Below are 24,516 nucleotides of genomic sequence, written 5' to 3'. Positions count from 1 at the left end.
TTTCCAAGTGCCACAATCAGGTAATGTTTAACTTAAATAATAAAAAAAAAAATAAGCATAAAAGCCATAGTAAAATTGAGATCTTTTTTTTTTTGGAGACAGAGTCTTGCTCTGTTGCCCAGGCTGGAGTGTAGAGGCACAATCTCAGCTCACTGCAATCTTCGCCTCCCAGGTTCAAGAGATTCTCCCACTTCAGCCTCCCAAGTAGCTGGGATTACAGGTGCATGCCACCACGCCCAGCTAATTTTTGTATTTTTAGTAGAGACAGGGTTTCACCATGTTGCCCTGGCTAGTCTGGAATTCCTGAGCTCAGACAATCCACCCATCTTGGCCTCCCAAAGTGCTAGGATTACAGGCATGAGCCACCACGCCCAGCCTAAAATTGAGATATTTAAGGACCTTAAGTTCAGAATAATGATGCACATGAATTAAGTTTAAGAAAGGGACATAACCTCTTTTGAAAACAAATAATAATTAAAAACTAGTACTGAAAGATGAACAATTTTAAAATTGGGAAATTGATATATGCCCCATTTGGTTTGGACACGGATTTTTTTTTTTTTAATCAGTTATATAGTAAGATGATAAAAGAAATAATCAAATAAATGCTATAATTACGGAGAGACTCATTTAGTATTTAGAGCTGTATTCCAACTCTGCCACTTATTATGTGAGAAACATTAGGCAAGTTATTTAATCTCTTTGTGCCTCCTCTGTAAAAGAGGAAAATATCATAGGAATGCTGTGAGACTTAAGTGAGTTAATACTTTTAGAACAATGCCTGGCTCCTAGCAAGTGGTCAATAAATGTTAACCACCACTATTATCATTACTATTATAAAAATATATTTATTTTAAATAAACATCTTTTAGTTCACTTTGTGAAGTCACAAAGAGTGGAGCACACCCAGCTGCACTGAGCTGTAAACTCTAATGAAAGGCCAAAGGCTGAATGGGCCACCTAGACTGATGAGTCAGACACAGCAGTAGTTCAGGTTTCCAGACTGATTCAGTCCTTGGCGTCTATCCTGAGGCCGACAACAAGAATGCTAATTAGTGCCAAGGGTGATGAGTTTTGTAACATGGGGTGCTCCATTAGAGATGCAAATCAGATCACTTACATCTTGTATAGAGCACAAATAGTAATCAAGTTCAGATTCACACCAGTAACATAGAGGTAAAATGCTTCATATCTAGTTACCATGCTCCTGAACCATATACTTCTGAATTCTATGTTCTCGACTCACCTACTGCCAAGGAGCTAAACATAGCTAAAGGATTTAAATTATAATTTGATCTGACAACCAGGTATCAAACAATCCTTCTTTAGCCAAATAAGTAGAGCGGAGACAAATATCAGAGCCGTATATCCAGTTTATGCTATGTGCTTTGTGATGGGAAAATAATAATTGAGGGTATTGGTATATATCTTATATTATCTGATCTAAAAAGGATGTCAGCATAAGCTTGGTATTCAACATAGACTAACCAAAGTATTGTTAAGGTTAAGTGATTTAGAAGAGAGAAATCTAGGAAAGTGAGGAATATCCTAACCTTTCTATGATCGTGAATTGTCTGATAGACTACCACTGAATGCATATAAATACTCTCATGTAGAATAAGACAAAGCAGACTCAGTTCTTCTAAATAAATGCTCCTAAGGATAATGATGATGAACTGGGACAGATGTCAAATACAAAGGAACAGTGATGTTTTAAATCCTATTATATTAAAATGCCCAAATATTATTAATAACACTGTGCTTGAATAATTTTTTTGCCTTACTCTGTTGCCCAGGCTGGAGGGCAGTGGCGCGATCTTGGCTCACTGCAACCTTCGCCTCTCGGGTTCAAGCGATTTTCCTGCCTCAACCTCCCAAGTAGCTGGGACTACAGGTGGCTGCCACCACACCCGGCTAATTTTTGTATTTTTAGTAGAGACGGGGCTTCACCATATTGGTCAGGCTCGAACTCCTGACCTTGTGATCTGCCCACCTCAGCCTCCCAAAGTCAGATCTGCTTTAATACTCATGTTTTACATGTGAGAAAACTGAAATACAGAAAGAACAATTGACTTAGAGTTACATGGCAAGTCAATACTGGAGTATTAAGAGTTATCATTTGCCCAGACCAGTGTTTATCTTACATATTTTCAGGTTTTGGTGAATCTTGTCCCCATAAATAGGATGACATGATTTAGGAATTATTAGAAATATCAGTTGATTTGTATATATTATCTTTTACCAATCTCTGAATCAAATTCACACCTAATAATGAACTGTCTTAGCATAATTCTGTTCTATTTCAATTTTGTGAGTAAAAGGCCTAATAAAAAATTTATTTTGAAATCTGATCTCCAGATAACAATTTTTTTTCCATTCTGAATTGTGGTAAAATATGCATAACATACAATTTACCATTTTAACCATTTTGAAGGTTTCAGTTCTGTGACATTGAGTACACTCACACTGTTGTATAGCCATCATCACCACCCATCTCCAGAATCTTTTTCATCTTGCAAAATTAAACCTCCGTATCCATTAAACAATAACTCCCTTTATTCCCCTCTTCCCCCAACTGCTGGCAACCACCATTCTCCTTTCTGTCCCTAGAACTTTGTTTTGCTACCCTTAGTTCCACATAACCTATGCTTATGAACATTCAAAAATGTTTTGTCTTTAAAGAAAACTTAGGGGAAGATTCTTTAAATTATTCACTTCCAATTAGTCTCTGAAGTGAGACTCTGTAACAGAGTTCTGCCGGGAGGATCCACATTAGGCTGGTTCTAGGTACTCAGTTTGTTGAGTTGTAAATGGCTGGTACTTCAGATGGGAGGCAGGGAGACTCTGGTCTGCAGTGTGATTTGTGAGAGACTCTCCCACCTTGCCACAGTGCACAGGATGCTTCTGCAAATTACGGCAAAAAAAGAGTTATTCATATGTACTGCCTTTCGTGCCTTATACTTTTTTTTTTTTTTTGAGACAGGGACTGACTCTGTCACCCAAGCTGGAGTGTAGTAGAGCGATCTCTTCTCACTACAGCCTCGACCTCCCAGACTCAAGCAATCTTCCCACCTCAGCCTCCCGAGTAGCTGGGACCACAGATATGTGACGCCACACCCACACCCAGGTACTTTTTGAATTTTTTGTAGAGAAGGGGTTTTACCATGTTGCCAAGGCTGGTCTGGAACTCCTGAGCTCAAGCAATCCACCCACCACAGCTTCCCAAACTGCGCCTGACCTCGTGCCTTATATCTTCCTCTTTGTTTTTAAAAAGTCTCCCTCTGTAGCCCAGGCTGGAGTGCAGTAGTGCAATCTTGGCTCACTGCAACCTCCCTCTCCCAGGTTCAAGTGATTCTCAGGCCTCAGCCTCCCTAGTAGCTGGGATTACAGCACCCACCACCATGCCCAGCTACTTATTGTAATTTTAGTAGAGACAGGGGTTCACCATGTTGGCCAGGCTGGTTTCAAACTCCTGACCTCAAGTGATCCGCCCACCTCGGCCTCCCAAAGTGCTGGGATTACAGGCCTGAGTCACCGTGTCCAGACCCTATGTCCAGACCCATATTTTACATAGTCACAGCCACCTATTTTTTGTTTTCTTTGAAAATGCTAAACTTTAAGTATAAGACCCAGTAACATTATTTCAGACAAGCCTAATTTACATATCACGAAGGAAATTTTATTTGTGATAAAACACTGCTAACTATGTCAGAGGGGTTTGAACCAGGGTGACTTCCATCTCGAATAGGGGCTGGGTAAAACAAGTCTGAGACCAAGGCCAGACGCGGTGGCTTACTGTAATCCCAGCACTTTAGGAGGCCGAGGTGGATGGATCACCTGAGGTCAGGAGTTGAAGACCAGCCTGGCCAACAGTGAAACCCGTCTCTACTAAAAATACAAAAATTAGTTGGGCATGGCGGCGGGCACCTGTAGTGCCAGCTACTCAGGAGGCTGAGACAGGAGAATCGCTTAAACCTGGGAGGCGGAGGTTGCAGTGAGCCGAGATAGTGCCATTGCACTCCAGCCCGGGCAACAAGAGCGAAACTCTGTCTCAAAAAAAAAAAATGACTAAGACCTACTGGGCCGCATTCCCAGCAGATTAGGCATTCTTAGTCACAGAATGAGATAGAAGGTTGGCAGGATTGGTTTCACAAGCTATAGATCATAAAGACCCTGCTGATAAAACAGGATACGGTCAAGAAGCCAGCCAAAATCCAGCAAATCCAAGATGGCGATGAAAGTGACCTTTGGTTGTCCTCACTTCTCATTATACGCTAATTATATTAGCATGCTAAAAGACACTCCCACTCACCACTACTGTGACAGTTTTCAAATGCCATGGCAATGATAGGAAGTATCCCTATGTAGTCTAAAAAGTGGAGGGACCCTCAGTTCTGGGAAATATCTACCCCTTTCCCGGAAAACTCAAGAATAATCTACCCCTTGTTTAGCATATAATCAAGAAGCAACAATATTATACTCAGTCTATGTATACTCAGTTCTGCTTATGGAGTAGCCCTTCTTTTATTCTTTTACTTTCCTTTTTTCTTTATTGAGACGGAGTCTCGCTCTGTCGCCCAGGCTGGAGTGCAGTGGCGCCATCTCGGGCTCACTGCAAGCTTCGCTTCCCAGGTTACTGCGATCTCGGCTCACTGCAAGCTCCGCCTCTCGGGTTCACGCCATTCTCTTGCCTCAACCTCCAGAGTAGCTGGGACTACAGGCGCGCCCGCCACCACGCCAGGCTAAGGTTTTGTTTTTTGTTTTTTTTTGGTAGAGACGGGTTTCACTGTGTTAGCCAGGATGGTCTCGATCTTCTGACCTCGTGATCCGCCTGCCTCGGTCTCCCAAAGTGCTGGGATTACAGGCCCGAGCCACCGCGCCTGGCATATTCTCTTACTTTGTTAATAAGCTTGCTTTCGCTTTACTCTATGGACTTACCCTGAATTCTTTCTTGATCCAAGAACACTCTCTTGGGGTCTGAATCGGGACCCCTTTCTGATAACAGCTACATTTTTAGAGCCATGGTTTTATCAGGAGTTTTAAGCCATTTTAGAATACTTGAGAGCAAATATAATGAAACTTAGCAAGGTCAAAAGCACTGGTTTCTAACCTTTTCAAGGTTGGGATGAGGCCTCCTTTTTCCAACATGTAAAAATGTTGTAGACAGCTGGACCTGGTGGCTCACACCTAAAATTCCACCGCTTTGGGAGGCCAAGGCAGGAGGATCACTTGAGCTCAAGGGTTCATGTGAGACCAGCCTGGGCAATATGGTGAGACTTCATCTCTACAAAAAAATAAAAATAAAAAATAAAAAAATAAAAAAACTTATCTGTTTTTAGATAATCTTTGATGTACACATGGATTTGTGGGCCCATTACAGTTAATTCATGGCCCTCCAGGGATCTTGCTCACAAGTTGAAAACCACTGATCCAAGAAAACAAGCAGGTTCTAGCCCCAGCTGTATCTCTCACTAGCTATACAGCCTTGGGTAAATCATTCTACGTGCTTCAGTTACCACACCTTTTCAGTTACAGAAAAGTGAGGAAACTGTTTTGCTTACTTCAGGAAATTTACAATGAGTATAAGAATGAAATAATATATAAAGGATTGAAAGCTTAAACATGACACATAAAATAAAGTGACATAATTTTGAAATAATTTGATTTTATAGATAACACATGGAAGCATCATAGAGCACTCCTACACTCTGAAATTTTAACTAGAAAATCAACATATTATGAATAATGCATGTAATTTGACGTGTCTTAAGAACAACTAGCTTTCCTATATTTATAAGGATGTTCATCAAGAACTGCTTGTAACAGCAAAAAAACTGGAAACAACATACGTTTCTTTTTTTTTGAGACGAAGTCTCACTCTTGTCCCCCAGGCTAGAGTGCAATGGCTCGCTGCAACCTCCACCTCCCGGGTTCAAGCGATTCTCCTGCCTCAGCCTCCTGAGTAGCTGGGATTACAGGCGCCTGCCACCATGCCCGGCTAATTTTTGTATTTTTAGTAGAGACAGGGTTTCACCATGTTGGCCAGGCTGGTCTCAAACTCCTGACCTCAGATGATCCACCCATCTCGGCTGGCCTCCCAAAGTGCTGGGACTACAGATGTGAACCACTGCACCCGGCCAACAAGATACATTTCTTAACATGGAAAGATGACATGTAAAATTTTTTTCACCGGTTATCAAAACAATTATTTATAATATGACTCCACTTTATTTTTTTAAATTCTGGAGTAAAATACTCTTTTCTTTTTTTTTTTAAGAGACAGAGTTGTGCTCTGTTGCCCAGACTGGAGAGCAGTGACACAATCATAGCTCGCTGCACCCTCAAACTCCTGGGGTCAAGCAAACCAGTCGCCTTGGCCTCCCAAAGCACTGGGATTACAAGTGCTAGCCAAAGAACCCAACCTGGATTACAATATTTTTAAATGTTAGTTATAGCCGGGGAGTAGAATTACGGGTGATTTTTCTCTTGTAATTTTTTTTGGGGGGGCTGCACTTTAAAAAAAAAAAACAACTTCTAATAAAAGTGTTTATTTTTATAAAGAGAACAAAATAGTAAAACTCTTCCTCCACATCAAAAAAAGAGAATGCCTCAAGGACATCAAAAGAAGGAAAAAAAAAAAAACAAAAAACAAGAGCAAATTTGGGCTGTAGTCTAGGCTGGGCGTGGTTTCTCATGCCTATAATCCCAGCACTTTGGGAGGCTAAGTGGGGGCAGATCACTTGAGCCCCGGAGTTCGAGACCAGCCTGGTAAACATGGTGAAACCCCATCTCTACCTAAAATACAAAAATTAGCCCAGCAGTGGCAGGCACCTGTAGTCCTAGCTACTCGAGAGGCTGAGGTGGGAGGATCACCTGAGCCTGGGAGGTGGAGGTTGCAGTGAGCTGAGATTGCACCACCACACTCCAGCCTGGGAAACAGGGCAAGACCTGTCTAAAAAAAAAAAAGGCGGGGGGAGCTGTAGTCTAGTTGATGGTACCTATGTATGTAGGTGCACTTGTATATATGTCTTTAAATGTAAATATGCATATATCTATATCTTAAGAGGTAATAGAATGACTGGTAGGAAAGAAAAATCAGAGAATAAGGAATCAGCACTGTCCACCCAAGAGAGCCCTATCTGCTCCTGATGGTGAAGCTGGGAGCCCAGGCCAAAGCTCAAAAGATGCCATAATCAATTACCTGCCTTTCTCCAGTCCATGCCTACCCAGCAGCGTTCTAATTTCAATTTAGTTTTTTAAAAAACAAGTTTCCTCATAAAGAAAAGAAAAGCTGACTTATAACATGCTATTTGGTTTGCTTTAAAACCATTTTTCTCATAGTAAATTAACAAATCAGAATTCTGGCTGATATAGTACTCTCTTTTTTTTTTTTTTTTGAGACGGAGTCTCACGCTGTTGCCCAGGCTGGAGTGCAGTGGCGCGATCTCGGCTCACTGCAAGCTCCGTCTCCCGGGTTCCCGCCATTCTCCTGCCTCAGCCTCCTGAGTAGCTGGGACTACAGGCGCCCGCCACCGCGCCCGGCTAATTTTTTGTATTTTTAGTAGAGACGGGGTTTCACTGTGGTCTCGATCTCCTGACCTTGTGATCCGCCCGCCTCGGCCTCCCAAAGTGCTGGGATTACAGGCTTGAGCCACCGCGCCCGGCCTGATATAGTACTCTCTTAGGAATTTGGTTAATGCGAGTACTTTGCTAAGGGACTGGATCACTCTAAGAATTTTGGGAAAAAATAGGTATTAAGTTTCTGAGTTTGAAAAATTACCAATGAAGCCTGGTAATTTCATCAATGTAATTACAAGCTACAAGGTCTTACGACAGTCAACCAACTGGACTTCCCTAAGAAGCAATCCTATAATTCAATGTGTCACCTTTAGCATGAAATAAACACAGGGCAGGTATGTCGTGGAGACATAATGGAGTTTTACAGTATGGACAATGGGTATAACATTTTAGCTATAATCCAGTGTTATCATTCCTAGTCTGGAGATGTAGATAAAGATCAGAGAAAGTAAGTAGGTTATCTAAGATTACAATTGATAGTTCAAACTTGAAATTATAATTGATGCCTCCTAGTCCGGGATATGAAACTATTTTCCCCAGCCCTTATGAAAGAATGTCACAGCTCTATATTGGAGATATTCATGACTATATATCTACCTTCCCTCTTTTAATAAGTGCTCATTGAGGCCGGGCGCAGTGGCTCACGCCTGTTATCCTAGCACTTTGGGAGGCCAAGGTGGGTGGATCACTTGAGGTCAGGAGTTCAAAACCAGCCTGACCAACATGGCGAAACCCCATCTCTACTAAAAATACAAAAAAACTAGCCAGGTACGGTGGCGGGCACCTGTAATCCCAGCTACCTGGGAGGTTGAGGCAGGAGAATTGCTTGAACCCAGAAGGCAGCAGTTGCAGTGAGCCAAGATTGCGCCACTGCACTCCAACCTGGGTGACAGAGTGAGACTTTGTCTCAAAAAAAAAAAAAAAAAGTGTTCATTGAGTACTATGTTCAAAGCGCTCTGCTAGGTTAAGATTTTTTTCAAATCTGCTCTGTAGGTTTTATAACACAAGTAGGCGTCTAACACTGAAAGTAGGATGGAGGAAAATATGCCTATTTACTAATAACCTAATACCTGCAAGACGCTGTTCTAGACACACTACATCATACTTCATTTATTATTTACTAAAACCTTAGGCTGTGTCCCATATAAGTTCTCTAATGATATCCTAAATGGATATACTTCATTCCAGCAGATCATATCCGAGATGATCGTTAAGTGAAAATATCATTACTGTAAAGCATTTATTAATCATTTAATTATATATAATACTGAAGTATCACTATAACTGGAAAATCTTAGGGTAATGGGTTATAAATATTCACTGAAAACAGAGACTGGAGACAATTACAGATCCTCTTTAAGGTGAATCAACAGTTGATACTTCAACAACAAAAGAGCCTTCTTTTCTCTCTTCTCACATATTTAAGCATTCTCTTAAAAACAAACAAACAAAAAACAGGCCAGGCTAAGTGGCTCACACCTCTAATCCCAGCACTTTGGGAGGCCAAGGTAGGTGGATTACTTGAGGCCAGGAGTTCAAGACCAACCTGGCCAACATGGCAAAACCCTGTCTCTAATAAAAATACAAAAATTAGCTGGGCATTGTGGCACATGCCTGTAATCCCAGCTACTTGGGAGGCTAAGGCATGAGAATCACTTAAACCCAGGAGGCAGAGTTTGCAGTGAGCTAAGCTAGAACCACTGTACTCCATCCTGGGTAACAGAGTGAGACTCTGGTTCAAAAAAGTAAACAAAAAAACAAACAAACTCACAAAAGACTACACATTGTATGATTTCGTTGATGTGAAATATCCAGAATAGGTAAGTCTATAGAAACAGAAAGTAGATTAATGGTTTCCTGGGGCTGTGAGCGGGAGGATGTTGGAGGAAAAGAGGAGTTACTGCTATTGGATGTGAGGGGGGTGATACAAATGTTCTAAAATTGTTTGTGGCAATGGTTGCACAACTCTGTAAATTTTCTAAAATCCATTGACTTACACACTTTAAACAGGTGAATTGTATGATGTATTAATTATATCTCAATAAAATTTTTTTTTTAAGTTCTGAACTTCTGCTATTCACTTGCACAACTCCTTCAGATTAACCCTGTGAGAAACTGTTGATAGCACTGGAAGGTTTTACCATTAATGAGGAGCTGTAACTTTAATAAGCAATTGGTAATATATTATTAAAATGAATTCTAGTATGGGAGACAGAAACTTATAGAAATGATGGAGAGTGATAGATCAGTACCCTGACTGGGAGCTATTCATGTGCAATGCAAAAATCAATCACTGAGCCAGTTCTTTATGAAACAATAATACAGAATATTCTGGTCCCCTCCAGGATTCTGTTGACTGTCCTCAATCAGCTCAATTGCTCTGCACTTCATTCATGAAAAAAGCACACTGTTGCCCACTGAGTCCTATTTGTATTATCTCTGATCTTTCCTTTCTGGCTCTGCAGTTTCTTTACATTGCTTGGCAATGCCCTTTCATCATTCCTTTTCCCACATGGCTTTAAAGATTTTCTAGGACACCCTCCCCTTTTTACTCTAACACTTGAAAGAAGCAGCAACTACACACCCCAGAGAGCCCCAATTCAGTAAGGTGAGAGTGAGTGGTTCAGATGAATACCCTGAGTAAGGATGAATAGAAGAATGTTCTTAATCTATTGCTCTCTTAATCACTAGATTCCTGGAGGCATCTTTTTACTGGACAGTATTAAATATTTCAATTATCTGGACATCCCCTTAAGAAATATCTTGCTTTACCTCCCAAGATGAGTTTTGAGGGAGGACCTTACCTGGCACAAATAGCAGTGGAGCTCCAAAGGCTACATTGGATAGTTCCAGCCGAGACTCCCAGCCCCTCACCTCACTTGTTGATGGCAGGGAAAGCTGCCGTGGCTTTCCCTTCCTGGGTTTGCCCGTCCTGCTAATTTTAGGCTGCTTCCTCATGCGGCTGCCATGGGTATCAGAGCATGTGGCTCCCCTTGGAGGAGCTATTTTCTCCTGCGAGCCTCACTTGTTTGTTTCCAGCTTCTCTCCCTTTTCCCTGCTCCCCACCTCTGTAGGGTAGAGCTGTTTCATAGTACAAAATAAAACATCTTTCAGAATCATGCTCTGATCTGTGTTTATTCCTGAATCTAAGACACCAAGGGAAACTTTATTTTTTCCCCCAAGGGAAACTTTTCACATTAGATTTAATTGTACCTGCCAATAGCAAGATTTCCAAATCATGTTTATTTAACGAATATTTGCTAAATTCCTACAATTAATAAGATCTTGCCCTAGGTCACTGGGATAAAATGATGAGCAAAGCAAACTTGTATTTCACTGATGAAATCTTAATAACAGAGATTAATTAAACTTCTGCTATGTTCAGTGTTCTCTGTTAAGATTTTAAAATACAAAAATCAATAGGTAGAACCCCTTTCCCCAAAGAGCTCACAGATATTTCAATATGTAGGGAGAAATTCAAAGACATAGGTCTTATAAATTCCTGTTGAGATTTAGAGATAATTAATGGATTCACTCATTCAGTTAATCAGTAAAACTAGATCTGAGATGATTTTATGGACATAGTATTCTATTACGCACTGGAAACAATAAATAAAAGTATACCACGAGTCCCTTCCTTAGAAAGATAACAATCTAAACAAAGAAGGATTGCTCAATTGACGAATATTTAATGGATATTTACTATATATATACTAAGTCTTTTCCATTGAGGACTTCTTGATAAGCAGCATGTTTGCTTATGCAAATAACATATAAATATATAATTCCTTTGCTTTTTGGCAGTAATTATTTCTATCTTCATCCTTCCTACCATGGCCTCAGTTCAGGCTATCATCGATTCCAGCCTGGAATGATCCTTTTTCCTCACAGACATTATTTTGAAAGATTTTATGTACTAAATAAAATTTTCTGAACCAAGGTTGGTGGATTACTTGAGGCCAGGAGTTTGAGACCAGCCTGCCCAGCACGGTGAAACCTCATCTCTACTGAAAATACAAAAATTAGCTAGGCGTGGGGGTGGGGGGCCTGTAATCCCAGCTCGGGAGGCTGAGGCAAAAGAATTGCTTAAACCCTGGAGGCAGAGTTAGCAGTGAGCCGTGATCACACCACTGCATTCCAGCCTGGGCAACAGAGTAAGACTCTGTCTCAAAATAAATAAATAAATAAATAAATAAATAAATAAATAAATAAATAAGTCTAATAATTATATTTATTAGTCAAAAATAAATATTTGATAACTACAGCTTCTGAGTATATTAAACAAGTTATATTCATTCATTCCTGTGGATACAAGGGTAAAAAGATCCAAGTTCCTGACCTTCAGCTAGCAGTCTAGTGAGGGAGAAGACAAAAAATTGATTATGTTGAAGTGTGGCAAGCTCTGTAGCAGGGGATGGCACCAGAGAGGAGGGTGTTAACTGTCACGGATAGGGCAAGTCTTCATTAAGAAAGTACTGCCTAAGCTGAGTATTGAAAAATGAGAAACTTGCTAGGTTAGGAGCAACATGAAAATTTAGGAAGATGTGAGAGAGCATATTTCATACCTCATAAAACAAAGATGAGGTGTGATTTGAGGAATGTGACAGGAATGAGGTTGCAGAGGAGGGCAAAGGCTTAATTATGAAGAACTCTGAATGCCTAAATTATAAATGTTTTGAGGAGGTATGATCAAATCTGCATTTGAGAAAGATCACCCAGTGGCTGTGTGTTTAGACCAAAGGGCCAAGACTATAGGTAGTCCACAGACCAGGGGAAAATGTCCAGGCTGGAAGAGATGATAGCCTGAACTGAGGCCATGGTAGGAGGAATAAAGATTGAAATAATTACTGCCAGAAAGCAAAGGAATGATATCTTTAAATGTTATTTGCATAAGCAAACATGCTGCTTATCAACTTAAATGATATAAGTATGAAAGTATAGTCAACAATATGAAAACTCTGTGCAGCATCTCAACATTCTCCTTTCTATCCCCCTGAGCGTTTTGCTCTTCTTTGGAGTCAGAGGAGTTGAACAACCTGGAGAAGCCATTCTAGGCATTCAAAGCACAGGTGATGATTATTAACACAACAAGATATGCCAGAATACATTCAACTTAAGATTTGTATTCAACTTGGATAGAATAAGACTGAACATATCCATTATTTATTTCTGTTTGTGGTTAACTGCCCCTGTAGGTTCATGGTCTGGCATGTCTTCCATATGAATATAACTAAGCCCCCCAATACTTGGAAAGAGGTACTTAGTACCTTGATGAGTAAAAATAGGTTACAAAACTCCAACATCCATTGAATAAACTTTCATTGACTTCTACATGTGTACAATATGCTTTGAAGTAAAGAAAAATATCAGGGCTGGGCATAGTGGTTCATGCCTGTAATCCCAGCACTTTGGGAGGCCAAGGCAGGCAGATCACAAGGTCAGGAGTTCGAGACCAGCCTGGCCAACATGGTGAAACCCCGTCTTTACTAAAAATACAAAAATTAGCCAGGGGTGGTGGTGGGCACCTGTAGTCCCAGTTACTGAGGAGGCTGAGGCAGGAGAATCTCTTGAACTGGGAGGCAGAGGTTGTAGTAAGCTGGGATCGCGCCACTGCACTCCAGCCTGGGTGACAGAGAAAGACTCCTTCTCGAAAAAAAAAAAAAAAATCAGAATGGTGTTCAGTATAGTATTAGCAGTATGTATCTTGGGTAATTTTTCTGATAGTTCTTTACTTCTTTACTGAATTATTTTAATTATTAATTATTAACAATAAGCACTACTATTTTAAATAAAAGCTATTTTAATTTTTTTCTTTTTTTCTTTTTTTTTGAGACAGGGTCTCACTCTGTCACCCAGGTTGGAGGGCAGTGGTGCAATTTCGGCTCACTACAACCTCTGCCTCCTGGGTTGGAGCAATACTCCTGCCTAAGCCTCCCGAGTTGGAGCAATACTCCTGCCTCAGCCTCCCGATTAGCTGAGATTACAGGCGCCCACCACCACAGCTAATTAGCCCAGCTAATTTTTTTGTATTTTTAAAGTAGAGACGAGGTTTCACCATGTAGGCCGGGATGGTCTCAAACTTCTGACCTCAAGCAATCCACCCACCTCAGCCTCCCAAAGTGCTGGAATTACAGGCATGAGCCACCGTGCCCAGCCTAATTTTTTTTTAAATTGGAGCTCCCCATACTAAGCAAATTTAAAACTGAATAGTTTTACACTTAAAAAAAAAAATCTTCTCTAGTCTGTTTGTAACTGACTTAGAGAAGGATGACAAGATATTTCACCCTTATCATAGATTAATTCAATACATAATTATATTCTCTGATTATACAGTCCTTTAAAAATAAACAAAGATGTTTCAACATTAAGTACAATTCTGACATTAACCATTCCTCAGGGTTTCTATTTTATTGTCAACACTACCAGAGCTTGTGAATGGGAGCAGTTTGAAAGCTGCTCTTTGGAAGTTAGCTTGCTGGATAATGCTTCCTTTTAAAGATTGAATAGATGAAGTTGTTTGTTGGAAGTGAACAGCACACAACACTTCAATTCACTTCTTAAGATCCTATGTTTACAAAGAGTAATTTTTGTTTGGCTTAAAAAAAAATAGGTAAAACAGCAGCTTGAATTGCATGGCATTTTTCTTGGGCAAATATTTCTGTCATTTCAATATGGTTAAACTCTATTTAGGCAGTGTGGAGGTGGCAACTATAATTTGTCTTCTAGGAACACTCTGTCCTTCCTAGTCACTACTGCTTAACTGTGCTGTCAGGCTATCAGATTTTACACTGAGATTATAAGAACATTTTTCAAACTCTAATGAAAATCTGTCCATAAAAATTGTGGTGTTTTATTTATTTCTGGATGCCAACTATCAGGACAATCTTTTTCATTTTTCTGAAAGAAGCACAAGTAGCAATAGAGTTTTTTTTTTTTAAATTTGCCATCACTGTGCATAAAAGTTATCTGTATGCTAAAGGAAACCAATAATTAGTTATATTAACATAAGAAGTACACTAAACTTAAGGAAATTCGGGGCAGGGAGGGTTAAAAAGCTTTTTCATCTTCTTACTTTTGTAGTTCTCCATGCTGCTTTCATAAAAATTGTAATGCTTGGTTAAGAATCTGAAATGCACTGTCAGTTCCCACTATAAAAGTGATAATCAAATAAGATGCTTAGCAAAGCTTTTTCTTTTATAACATTACTTTGAAAGTTACTAATAAGGGATTCAATAGATGAAGATATCCATGCTCTGGCTAATTGTTATCCAAAGCAGCAGTACTATTAATTTGACACAGATCTGTAGTTACTATCAGTTTTAGTCTTAATTTTATTTTAGGGAAGTGAGGCATGCAATATAAAAATATACATATTCATCCCCAATTTATATTTCTGACAGTTATATTAGAACTTTCAACCTCAAATATCTTTATAAGACCCTTCAAAATCAGTAGCAACAAAATAGTTCAGTTTGCTACTCAAAAGTATGACTTATAAGCTCTAATAGTTGAGATTCCTTCTTCTTTGCTAGTCTCTGCTATTGCTATGCTCTGTTTTCTTTAAGACACATAGATTTAAAGGAATCATATAAGTATAGGTTCTACACTTTCATATTGTATTACTTTGGTGATGCTGACTATTAACTGAAACTCACAGAATCCTCATTTTAGGATTGCTGTGGTTTAAAGCTAATTTTAAAGCACAGCCTATCATGCAGTTAAGTCTTTGATTCTAAACACAAATTTTGTTTTTTTACTGCCACAAAAAGCAGGGTGGTTTGAGAGCTTTCTCTGTTAAGAAAAAGTAGTAACTGAAATAATCGCACTATAATTTCAAATGTATGAACACATCCCCACATACTGGTGAAGGGCTACATTACATGTGATTTTTCACATTTATGCCTGTTTGAATGCCATTTGAATTTTGAATTCCTATAATCAGGTGATGGAAAACAAACATAAAGAAATCATACAGAGTTATAAAAGGAGAACATTTAAAAATATTTCTGGTATTATGATGCAAACAGTACTACTATTTCACACTGGGATACTGAGAAAGGAATTGAAGCCAGAATGTAAATTTGGAACCAGAATGGAGGTTGGGATAATTGTGAAGGTGAAAGTAGAGGAGTCCTATAGTAAATAACCTGGAATTACTATCCTTCATGTGTAGATTAAGTGGCATATTCTGTGACATACAATATTCTCAATAAAATTATTTTGCTTGCATCCATTAGAAAGAAGGGCCAAATTTTCCTCTCTGCTGTCTCATTTATGTGGCAGAAGTGAGTTATTTCTCCCATCTTATGCTTTTTTGGAACAGGCTCATACTTACCTAAGATAACAGAAAAATGACTTTTTTTTTTTTTTTTTTTTTTTTTTGAGACACAATCTCTCTGTTGCCCAGGCTGGAGTGCAGTGGCATAATCTCAGCTCACTGCAACCTCCGCCTCCCAGCTTCAAGCAATTCTGCCTCAGCCTCCCAAGTAGCTGTGATTACAGGCACCCGTCACCATGCCAAGCTAATTTTTCTATTTTTAGTAGAGATGAGGTTTCACCGTGTTGGCCAGGCTGGTCTCAAACTCCTGACCTCAGATGATTCAACTGCTTTGGCCTCCCAAAGTGCTGGGATTACAGGTGTGAGCTGCTGCGCCCAGCCACAAAAGGACTTTTTTATAATGTAATTCAGAAGAAAAAAAGAAATGGCTATGGACTGAATTGTGTTACACCCCTCAATCTGCCACCCCTGAATTAATATGTTAAAGTCTTAACCCCAGTACCTCAGAATGTGACTGTATTTGGAGTTAGGTTCTTTAACGAGGTAATAAGGTAAAATGAGGTCATATGGGTGGGACCTAATCCAATATGACTTTATAAGAAGAGACGTCTAGGACACAGGGACCACACAGACCAATGGAGGAAAACATGAACACACAGTGAGGAAGTGGCCATCTACAAGCCAAGGAGAGAGGCCACAGAAGAAACCAAACCTGCTGACATCTTGATGTTGGACTCCAGAACTGTAAGAAAATAACTTTCTGGTGTTCAAGCCATTCAATCTGCGGATTTTATTATGGCAGCCCCAGCAAGCTAATATAGAAACTCACTCTAATTTCTCAAACCTAAGGTCAAAACAGAACACTTGCTTCTTCCTAGTCAAAACCTGTCCCCCTTTACTTCCCTCAACAGTCATCCTCAATTTTGTAAATGTCATTTCTGTTCACCTAGTTGCTCAAGTCAGAAAACTACCAGCGGCCCAACATTTCTCATGTGTTCTGATCCCCACATACCCCATGTCACAATCCTGTTAATCCTATCCCCGAAGTTTCTTATGAATCTTCATCTCCATCACTACTACAGTCCCTGCCATTATTATCTCCCACGTGGATTATTGCAAAAGCTTCCTCAGTAATCTGATTTTCTCCATCTTCTCTCTCCTCCAATCCAGCAATCCTGTCCAGTTCAGTAGCAGAAGAATTATTTCAGTCACTACCCGCTCTTCCGGCTTACAACTCTTGAGCAGTACTTGGAATAAAAGCAAACTTCTTAACGTGCCCTACTTGATCTAGCCTCTGACTGTCTGATCCATCTTCTGCCTATCTCTGAACTTATCTAGTATCCCTGGTTTTTTTTCTACGCTAATTTTTGTTCAGTTCCTGGAAAATGTCCAGTTCTTTCCTGCATCAAGGGCTTCATTTTGCTCCCTCCACCTAGAATGTTTTAGGACTTGATCCTTCTCTTCCTTTATTTTCAGTTTTAATTGCAAAACTCCTCTACTGAGGCCTTCCTTACCCATTCTACTTGAAGGATTCACTCTGTTATTCTCCATGTCTACCCCTTATTTATATTCATTACAATTTGAAGTACTTTTACCTGCCCACCCACTTGTTTTTGTCTATCTTTCTAATAGAATTGGGAGGGAGGTGCTCAGCAAATACTTGTTTAATGAATCTGGTAAAAGATTTGATGCCTTATGTATGTATGTTTCAGGCTAACGCCATAATGCTAAGCCAAAGGCCCAGGAGAAGGGATGACCATGGAACCCTTAAGAAAAAGGATGGAAAGAAGGGAACTCTCTACACGGAGGTACTCACTGAGGAACTAAACAAGGCATGGTTGTGCTCGACTGAATGAAGGTTTGCTTTCCAAACCTTGGAAAGCAAGAGTGAGTAAAAATGACTAGAGGAGGCTTTTCCAGTTGCCCACTCAAAGTGGAATCTGTGATTTGGTTACAGTTAGTGAAAAACATTTTTAGACAATACCATCATGTATCTTCAAAGTTAACAATAAAAGGACTACACTTCCACACATCCTTATTAAAGCTTACTTCACTATATTATAATTTTTGTTTTTTGTGTCTCATTGACTAGAAAGTTCCTTGAAGACAAGATATTATTTTATCTCCCTTTGTGTTGCCCAGAACCTAACAGAGTTCCTTGTCCCATGTAAGTACTCCACAAACATTTGCTGAGTCAAGTGGTCCTGTCTAAAATCCATGAAACCAGAAGTTTATTTGGGCTATGTCCACAGCCTCTAATATGCAGACAGAAGAAAGCAAGAAAGAACTATAAGATGTTCAAGAACAATGAAAAGGTGAATGGGAAAATAGACTTTAGGGCAGGAAGAAATGTGGTGTCAAGGAGAGGAAAATGAACATGCACTTAGCAGATGTCCAGAATCCCAGGCTAATGAGATTATCTGTAGGCAGAAGGTACATAGATAATGTTGGTCTTTATCTCTTCTGAAATAATGTTTTCAAAATAGATGTTACCACATAAATCACCAGTTTTTCTTTAGGGTAACTGAGAGGTAGGTGCAAGTCACATTAAGTTTATAGAAAATCAAGATAATAGAACAGTTATGACTTATTGATAACGGATTGCAGTGGGTTGAATAGAGCTCCCCCAAAATTCATGTCCATCTGAAACTTCAAAATGTGGCTTTATTTCAAAAATACAGTCATGCACTGCATAATGATATGTCAGTCAACAACAGACCACATATAGGATAGTGTAGTCCCATAAGATTATAATAGGGTATTTTTACTGTACCTTTTCTATGTTTAGATACACAAACACTTAGTGTATGATACAATTATGTTACAGTTGCCTGTGGCACTCAGTATAGTAATATGCTGTACAGGTTTGTAGCCAAAGAGCAATAGGCCATACCATATAACCTAGGTGTTTAGTAGGCTACACCATCTAGGTTTGTATAAGTCCACTCTATGTTGTTTACACAATGACAAAATTGCCTAACAATGCATTTTTTAGAAAATATCCCATCATTAAGGGACACATGACTGTAATATCTTTGCAGATGTCATCATTATGGTTCTAGAGATGTAAATAAGTTATAGATCTAGATTAGGTGGGCCCTAAATTCAATGACTGGTATTCTTAAAAGGGAAAGGAAAGAGGAAAGAAAGGAGAGATCACAGAGGCAGGGAAGGAGGCCATGTGAAGATAGAGGTTGAGATTGGAATTATACTGCCACAAGCCAAGGAATGACGGGAGCCACCAAAAGCTAGAAAAGGCAAGGAAGGATTCTTCCTAAAGCCTTTGGAGGGAATGTAGCACTCCTAACACCTTGATTTTAGAATTCTCACCTCCAAAACCATGAGAGAATAAACTGTTGTTTTAAGTCACCGAGTTTGTGGTACTTTGTTACAGCAGCTCTAGGAAATTAAACACAAGGATCAAAAGAAAACTGAGGGGTAATCTTTTAGTGGCACAAATGAACTCAAATTGGCATTCCCATGTATACAGTTCTAAAATGTCTGACACCTCTAAAAGCAATGCTTAGCAAAACAGAAACTTCAAATTCACTTAAAGGAGTCAAATAATTCAGTATATAACTCATAAGATCCTCAACACTCAATATTTAAAAAATTTCATAGAATTACAACCTTGACTTAAACTATACATAAATGTGAATACATACATTGCAAATAAAAGGAAAATTTGATTCATTTGAAGTTCTGTATTTACTTTTAGATTAAGAATATAATTATGCATATTTACACTTTCAACCTCTTCTGTTTTTGAAGCAAGTAAGATTTCTCTTATCCACAACTTTTTAAGCCATAAGGTAAATATTTATAGAAATCTGGAAAATAGAGAAAACAATTGCTTCAAATTTCAACACTCTAACACAATTTGTAGTATTTTGGTATGTTTCTTTTCCATCTTTTAAAAACATGGCTACAAGCAAGAAACATACAATTTTGTACTCTACTTTTAAAAGAACCTTATGATCGTATCATGTAAATTTTGCAGCAACACAGTTTGTCAAATTGTAATTTTACCAGCCACATATCAATACCTATTTTTCCATGTTGGAACTTAGGTTGCTTTTATTTTTTGATTTTTTAGTTTTTTGTTTTAATATGGAATTTAGGCTGCTTTTAATTTTTTTTATTTTATATTTTTTGTTTTTTGAGATGGAGTTTCATTCTCGTCACCCAGGCTGGAGTGCAATGGTGTGAATTTGGCTCACTGTATCCTCTGCCTCCTGGGTTCAAGCGATTTTCCCGCCTCAGCCTCCAGAGTAGTTGGGATTACAGGTGCGCACCACCAAGCCCAGATAATATTTGCATTTTTAGTAGAGATGGGGTTTCACCATGTTGGCCAGGCTGGTCTCGAACTCCTGACCTCAGGTGACCTGCCTGCCTGGGCCTCTCAAAGTGCTAGGAATACATGCATGGGCCACTGCGCCTGGCTGGCTGCTTTTAATTTTTGCTATGGGAAATAACACTACAATAAAAATCTTGTTCATACTTTCATTCACCCACCCTCGTGTTTTTATCTATCCTGCTAGAATTGGGAGGTGTAACATAGCAGGTGCTCAATAAACATTTGTTGAATGCATCTTGTATTTCTTTAGGACAGAATCCAGAAGTAATATCGTACAGGTAAATGGTTTAGGGCAATGTCTCACAATAAATATTGCCATTATTATGAACTATTATTAAATGAAATTTACTGGCTCTTGAAATATATTGCCAAATTTATTTATTAAAAGGTTGTGATAATTTACAATGCTGCCAGCACTATTAATTAATTAATTCAAGAAGTTTTTTTTTTGTTTTGTTTTGTTTTTGAGATAGGATCTCTTACTCTGTTGCCCAGGCTGGAGTGCAGTGGCACAATCTCCACTCACTGCAACCCCTGTCTCCTTGACTCAAGCAATCCTCCCACCTCAGCCCCCCGAGTAGCTGTGACCACAGGTTCACACCACACCATCCAGCTAATTTCTGTCTTTTTCATGGAGACGCGGTCTCATCATTGTTGCTGGGCTGGTCACGAACTCATGAGATCAAAGCAATCTGCCCACCTCGGCCTCCCAAGGGGCTGGGATTATAGGTCTGACCCACCGCACCCAGCCTCAGAAGTATATTTTTAGCACTTGCTGTGAGCCAGGAACTGTTCAAGATCCTGGGGGATAGAGCACGGAGCAAAATGGACAAAATCATTGCCTTTATGAGTTTTCATTCTAACGGAGGAGGTAAAGTTAAATATCTATTTAAGTAACATATAAACAGATTATATATAATTGCTTGTCCATTTTCTCAGTTATATATATTTTTATATGATAAGCATAATACATATTTATAAATTATATAATTAAATGTCAGTTTGCTATAATGGATATGAAGGAAAAGCAAGCAGGATAAGATGATAGGGAGAGAGGGGATGGTTTTTTGGATAGGTTGATCAGAGAAGTCTGGAGAGGTGACATGAGTAGAAACCTGAATGAAAAAAATGAGGTGAGATCCAGCAGGAGCAGTATGGCTGGAAAGAAGGGAGAAAGAGAAAGAGTGGAAGAAGAATGAATACTACTTTTAGATGTCTCTCAACAGTCTGAGCATTATTTTTTTTTTAACAAAAATAGGTAAAAAATACTTTACTCTTGTTATGAATTAAAATTATTTTTTTTCTGGCCATATGGACTGCATTCCCTTACTAGTAATTCAGGAGAAATAATACTAGTAATAGTAAAAGCTAACATTTACAAATCTCTTGACACATACAAGGCACTGTATGTGTCATTTTACTGGCTTCACAATAACCCAGTGCGATATGGATTATGAACATAATTATAAAAATTATGGCTGAGATGTAATATTCTGTAAAACGGATCATTAGCAAATGCCTCTGTGTTTGAGGGGATAGAAGGACAGAGGTCTGAGGTAAGCTTATAGGCTCTGAATTCAGATAAACCAGCACCAGAGATCATACTCACCAATATCTCATGCTGCATTTATACAACAAATTTACATTATTCTAATAACCCTAGGATCCTATACTTGTTTCATCTTAAAGATAATCACATGCTACTTTCTAAAATCTTGCACCATAGTTTCACAGATTTATAAGGTTAAAAGGAACATGCAGAAATGTCCATTCCACTTTCTACAAGCAAGATCGATCTTTAAAAATGTTCCAGATAGATATACATCCAGGTGGAAGAGACAGCTGTCCACCAATTCATGCTCTCCCTTCCACAGCACGAAGTAGTACTTGGGAACTCAGGGACTATGTTTCCCAGCACCTTTGTTTCTAGGGGCGGAGTTCTGTTTTGTGTATAGTAGTGATATGTGGCATTTCCCAGACAAGGATTTTAAGAAGCTCACCCTCCCTCATCTTCTCAGGTCCCTGGAAATCAGTTTTCACTCATTAGGAACACTTATTTGGACTGCTAAAAAGGTTAAAAAATACAATTTTATTATATTAAGTTGCTCACATTTTAATTTTTATGTATTGTAGCATCAAATGTATATCTTAAAGATCCTGAATTCCATAACTTCCCTTTTAATGATATATTCTGAGGCAACAAGCCCTAAAGGGTAAAAGACCACAAACAAAAATCCTACAAGAGGCCTGGAGCAGTGGCTCACACCTGTAGTTCCAGCACTCTGGGAGGCCAAGGTGGGCAGATTACTAGAGCCCAGGAGTTGTAGATTAGCCTGGGCAACATGGCAAGACCCTATCTCTACAAAAAATACAAAAATTAGCCGAGCGTGGTGGCATGTGTTTGTAGTCCCAGCTACTCAGGAGGCTGAGGTAAGAGGATCCGTTGAGCCCGGGAGGTGTAGATTGCAGTGAGTAGAGATGAGCAAGACCCCACTTCAAAAAAAAAAAGAAGGCCAACAAGAGCAATGAAACTCAAAATATGAGTATTTTTTGTGAACATTCCTACCATTTCTAATGTTGAAATTATGCTTTCCTTGCTTAAGCATCTTGTCATTCTACATTCATTTCTTTTCTTTTTTCTTTTGTTTTCTTTTTGAGACGGAGTTTTGCTCTGTCGCCCAGGCTGGAGTGCAGTGGCGCGATCTCGGCTCACTGCAAGCTCCGCCTCCCAGGTTCACGCCATTCTCCTGCCTCAGCCTCCCGAGTAGCTGGGACTACAGGCGCCCGCCACCAAGCCCGGCTAATTTTTTTGTATTTTTAGTACAGACGGGGTTTCACCGTGTTAGCCAGGATGGTCTCGATCTCCTGACCTCGTGATCTGCCCGCCTCGGCCTCCCAAAGTGCTAGGACTACAGGCGTGAGCCACCGCGCCCGGCCTCTACATTCATTTCTGTAACATACTGTTGTGGGTTAAATTTGATCCCTCAAAAGATAAGCTGAAGTCCTAACCTCCAGTACCTGTGAATGTGAACTTTTTTTTTTGAGATGGAGTTTTGCTCTTGTTGCCCAGGCTGAAGTGCAATCGCGCGCTCTAGGCTCACTGCAAAACCTCCGTCTCCCAGGTTCAAGGGATTTTCCTGCCTCAGCCTCCTGAGGAGCTGGGATTACAGGAATGCGCCACCACGCCCGGCTAATTTTGTATTTTTTAGGTAGAGACAGGGTTTCTGCATGTTAGTCAGGCTGGTCTCGAACTCCCAACCTCAGGTGATCCGCCCACCTCGGCCTCCCATAGTGCTGGGATTACAGGCGTGAGCCACTGCGCCCGGCCAAATGTGACCTTTAATTGGAAATGAGTTCTTTGCAGATGTAATAACGTTAAGATGAGGTCATAATGGATCAGGCAGGGTAGGCTCTAATCCGATATCTGGTGTCCTTATAAAAGGGAAATTTGGACACAGACACACAGCGAAAACAAGGTGAAGAGGGATGCTTCCACAAGGATTGCCAAGGATTGTTGGCAACCATCAGAAGCTAGCGGAGAAGGCTGGAAAAGATTATCTCTCAGAGGCCCCAAGAGAGAACTAACCTTGTTTTCACCTTGATTTTGAAATTCTGGCCTTCAGAACTGTGAGACAATAAATTTCTGTTGTTTTAAGCCTCTCAATCTGTTTTAATTTATTATGGCAAGCCTAGGACACGAATACACACACTTAAACATATTCTAGAACAGACAATTCTTACCTAAAACATGTTTTTCAACAAGAGATAAAGAAACAGGCCAGGCGCGGTGGCTCACGCCTGTAATCCCAGCATTTTGGGAGGCCGAGGCAGGTGGATCGCCTGAGGTAAGGAGTTTGAGACCAGCCTGACCAATACGGTGAAACCTTGTCTCTACTAAAAATACAAAAATTAGCCGCGCGTGGCGGCGCATGTCCGTTGTCCCAGCTACTCGGGAGGCTGAGGCGAAAGTTCCAGTGAACCAAGATGGCGCCGCGCCATTGCACTCCAGCCTGGGGCACAGAGCAAGACTCTGTCTCAAAAAAATAAATAAATAAAATAAATAATTAAAAATAAGAAAAGAAAAAGAAAGATGGCCTATTTGTGGAACTTCTTCTAGGTACTGAATATTCATTCTAGCAATGCCAAACTTAGAATTTCAAAAGTGCTTTGTTTCAAGTTCTCCTGCTTTTTAAGAAGTTAAGGCTAGCCTAGGAGATCCAGACTTCGTTTTTATGAATCAGGGACTGCAGCCAAATGTGTAATTTTCTCTGATAGAATGAGGCCCTGCAATTCAAGCCTATCT

The 24,516-nt window shown here is 39.7% G+C and overlaps 1 protein-coding gene across 1 annotated transcript in view; it reads right to left on the bottom strand.

Moving 5' to 3' along the window:
- Positions 1-24,516, bottom strand: part of LOC105466129 (myopalladin) — a 140,269-nt gene that overhangs the window by 114,808 nt on the left and 945 nt on the right. Inside the window, exon 2 of the mRNA XM_011715115.3 lies at positions 5,111-5,284. Coding sequence (XP_011713417.2) covers positions 5,111-5,148 — 38 coding nt within the window. The 5' untranslated portion in view covers positions 5,149-5,284. The remainder of the gene's footprint in view (positions 1-5,110; positions 5,285-24,516) is intronic.

Source organism: Macaca nemestrina, chromosome 9 (assembly GCF_043159975.1).
Source record: "Macaca nemestrina isolate mMacNem1 chromosome 9, mMacNem.hap1, whole genome shotgun sequence".
NCBI lineage: Eukaryota > Metazoa > Chordata > Mammalia > Primates > Cercopithecidae > Macaca > Macaca nemestrina.
The sequence above is the reverse complement of the archived record's forward strand: the minus strand, read 5'-3'. Positions and strand labels throughout refer to the sequence as shown.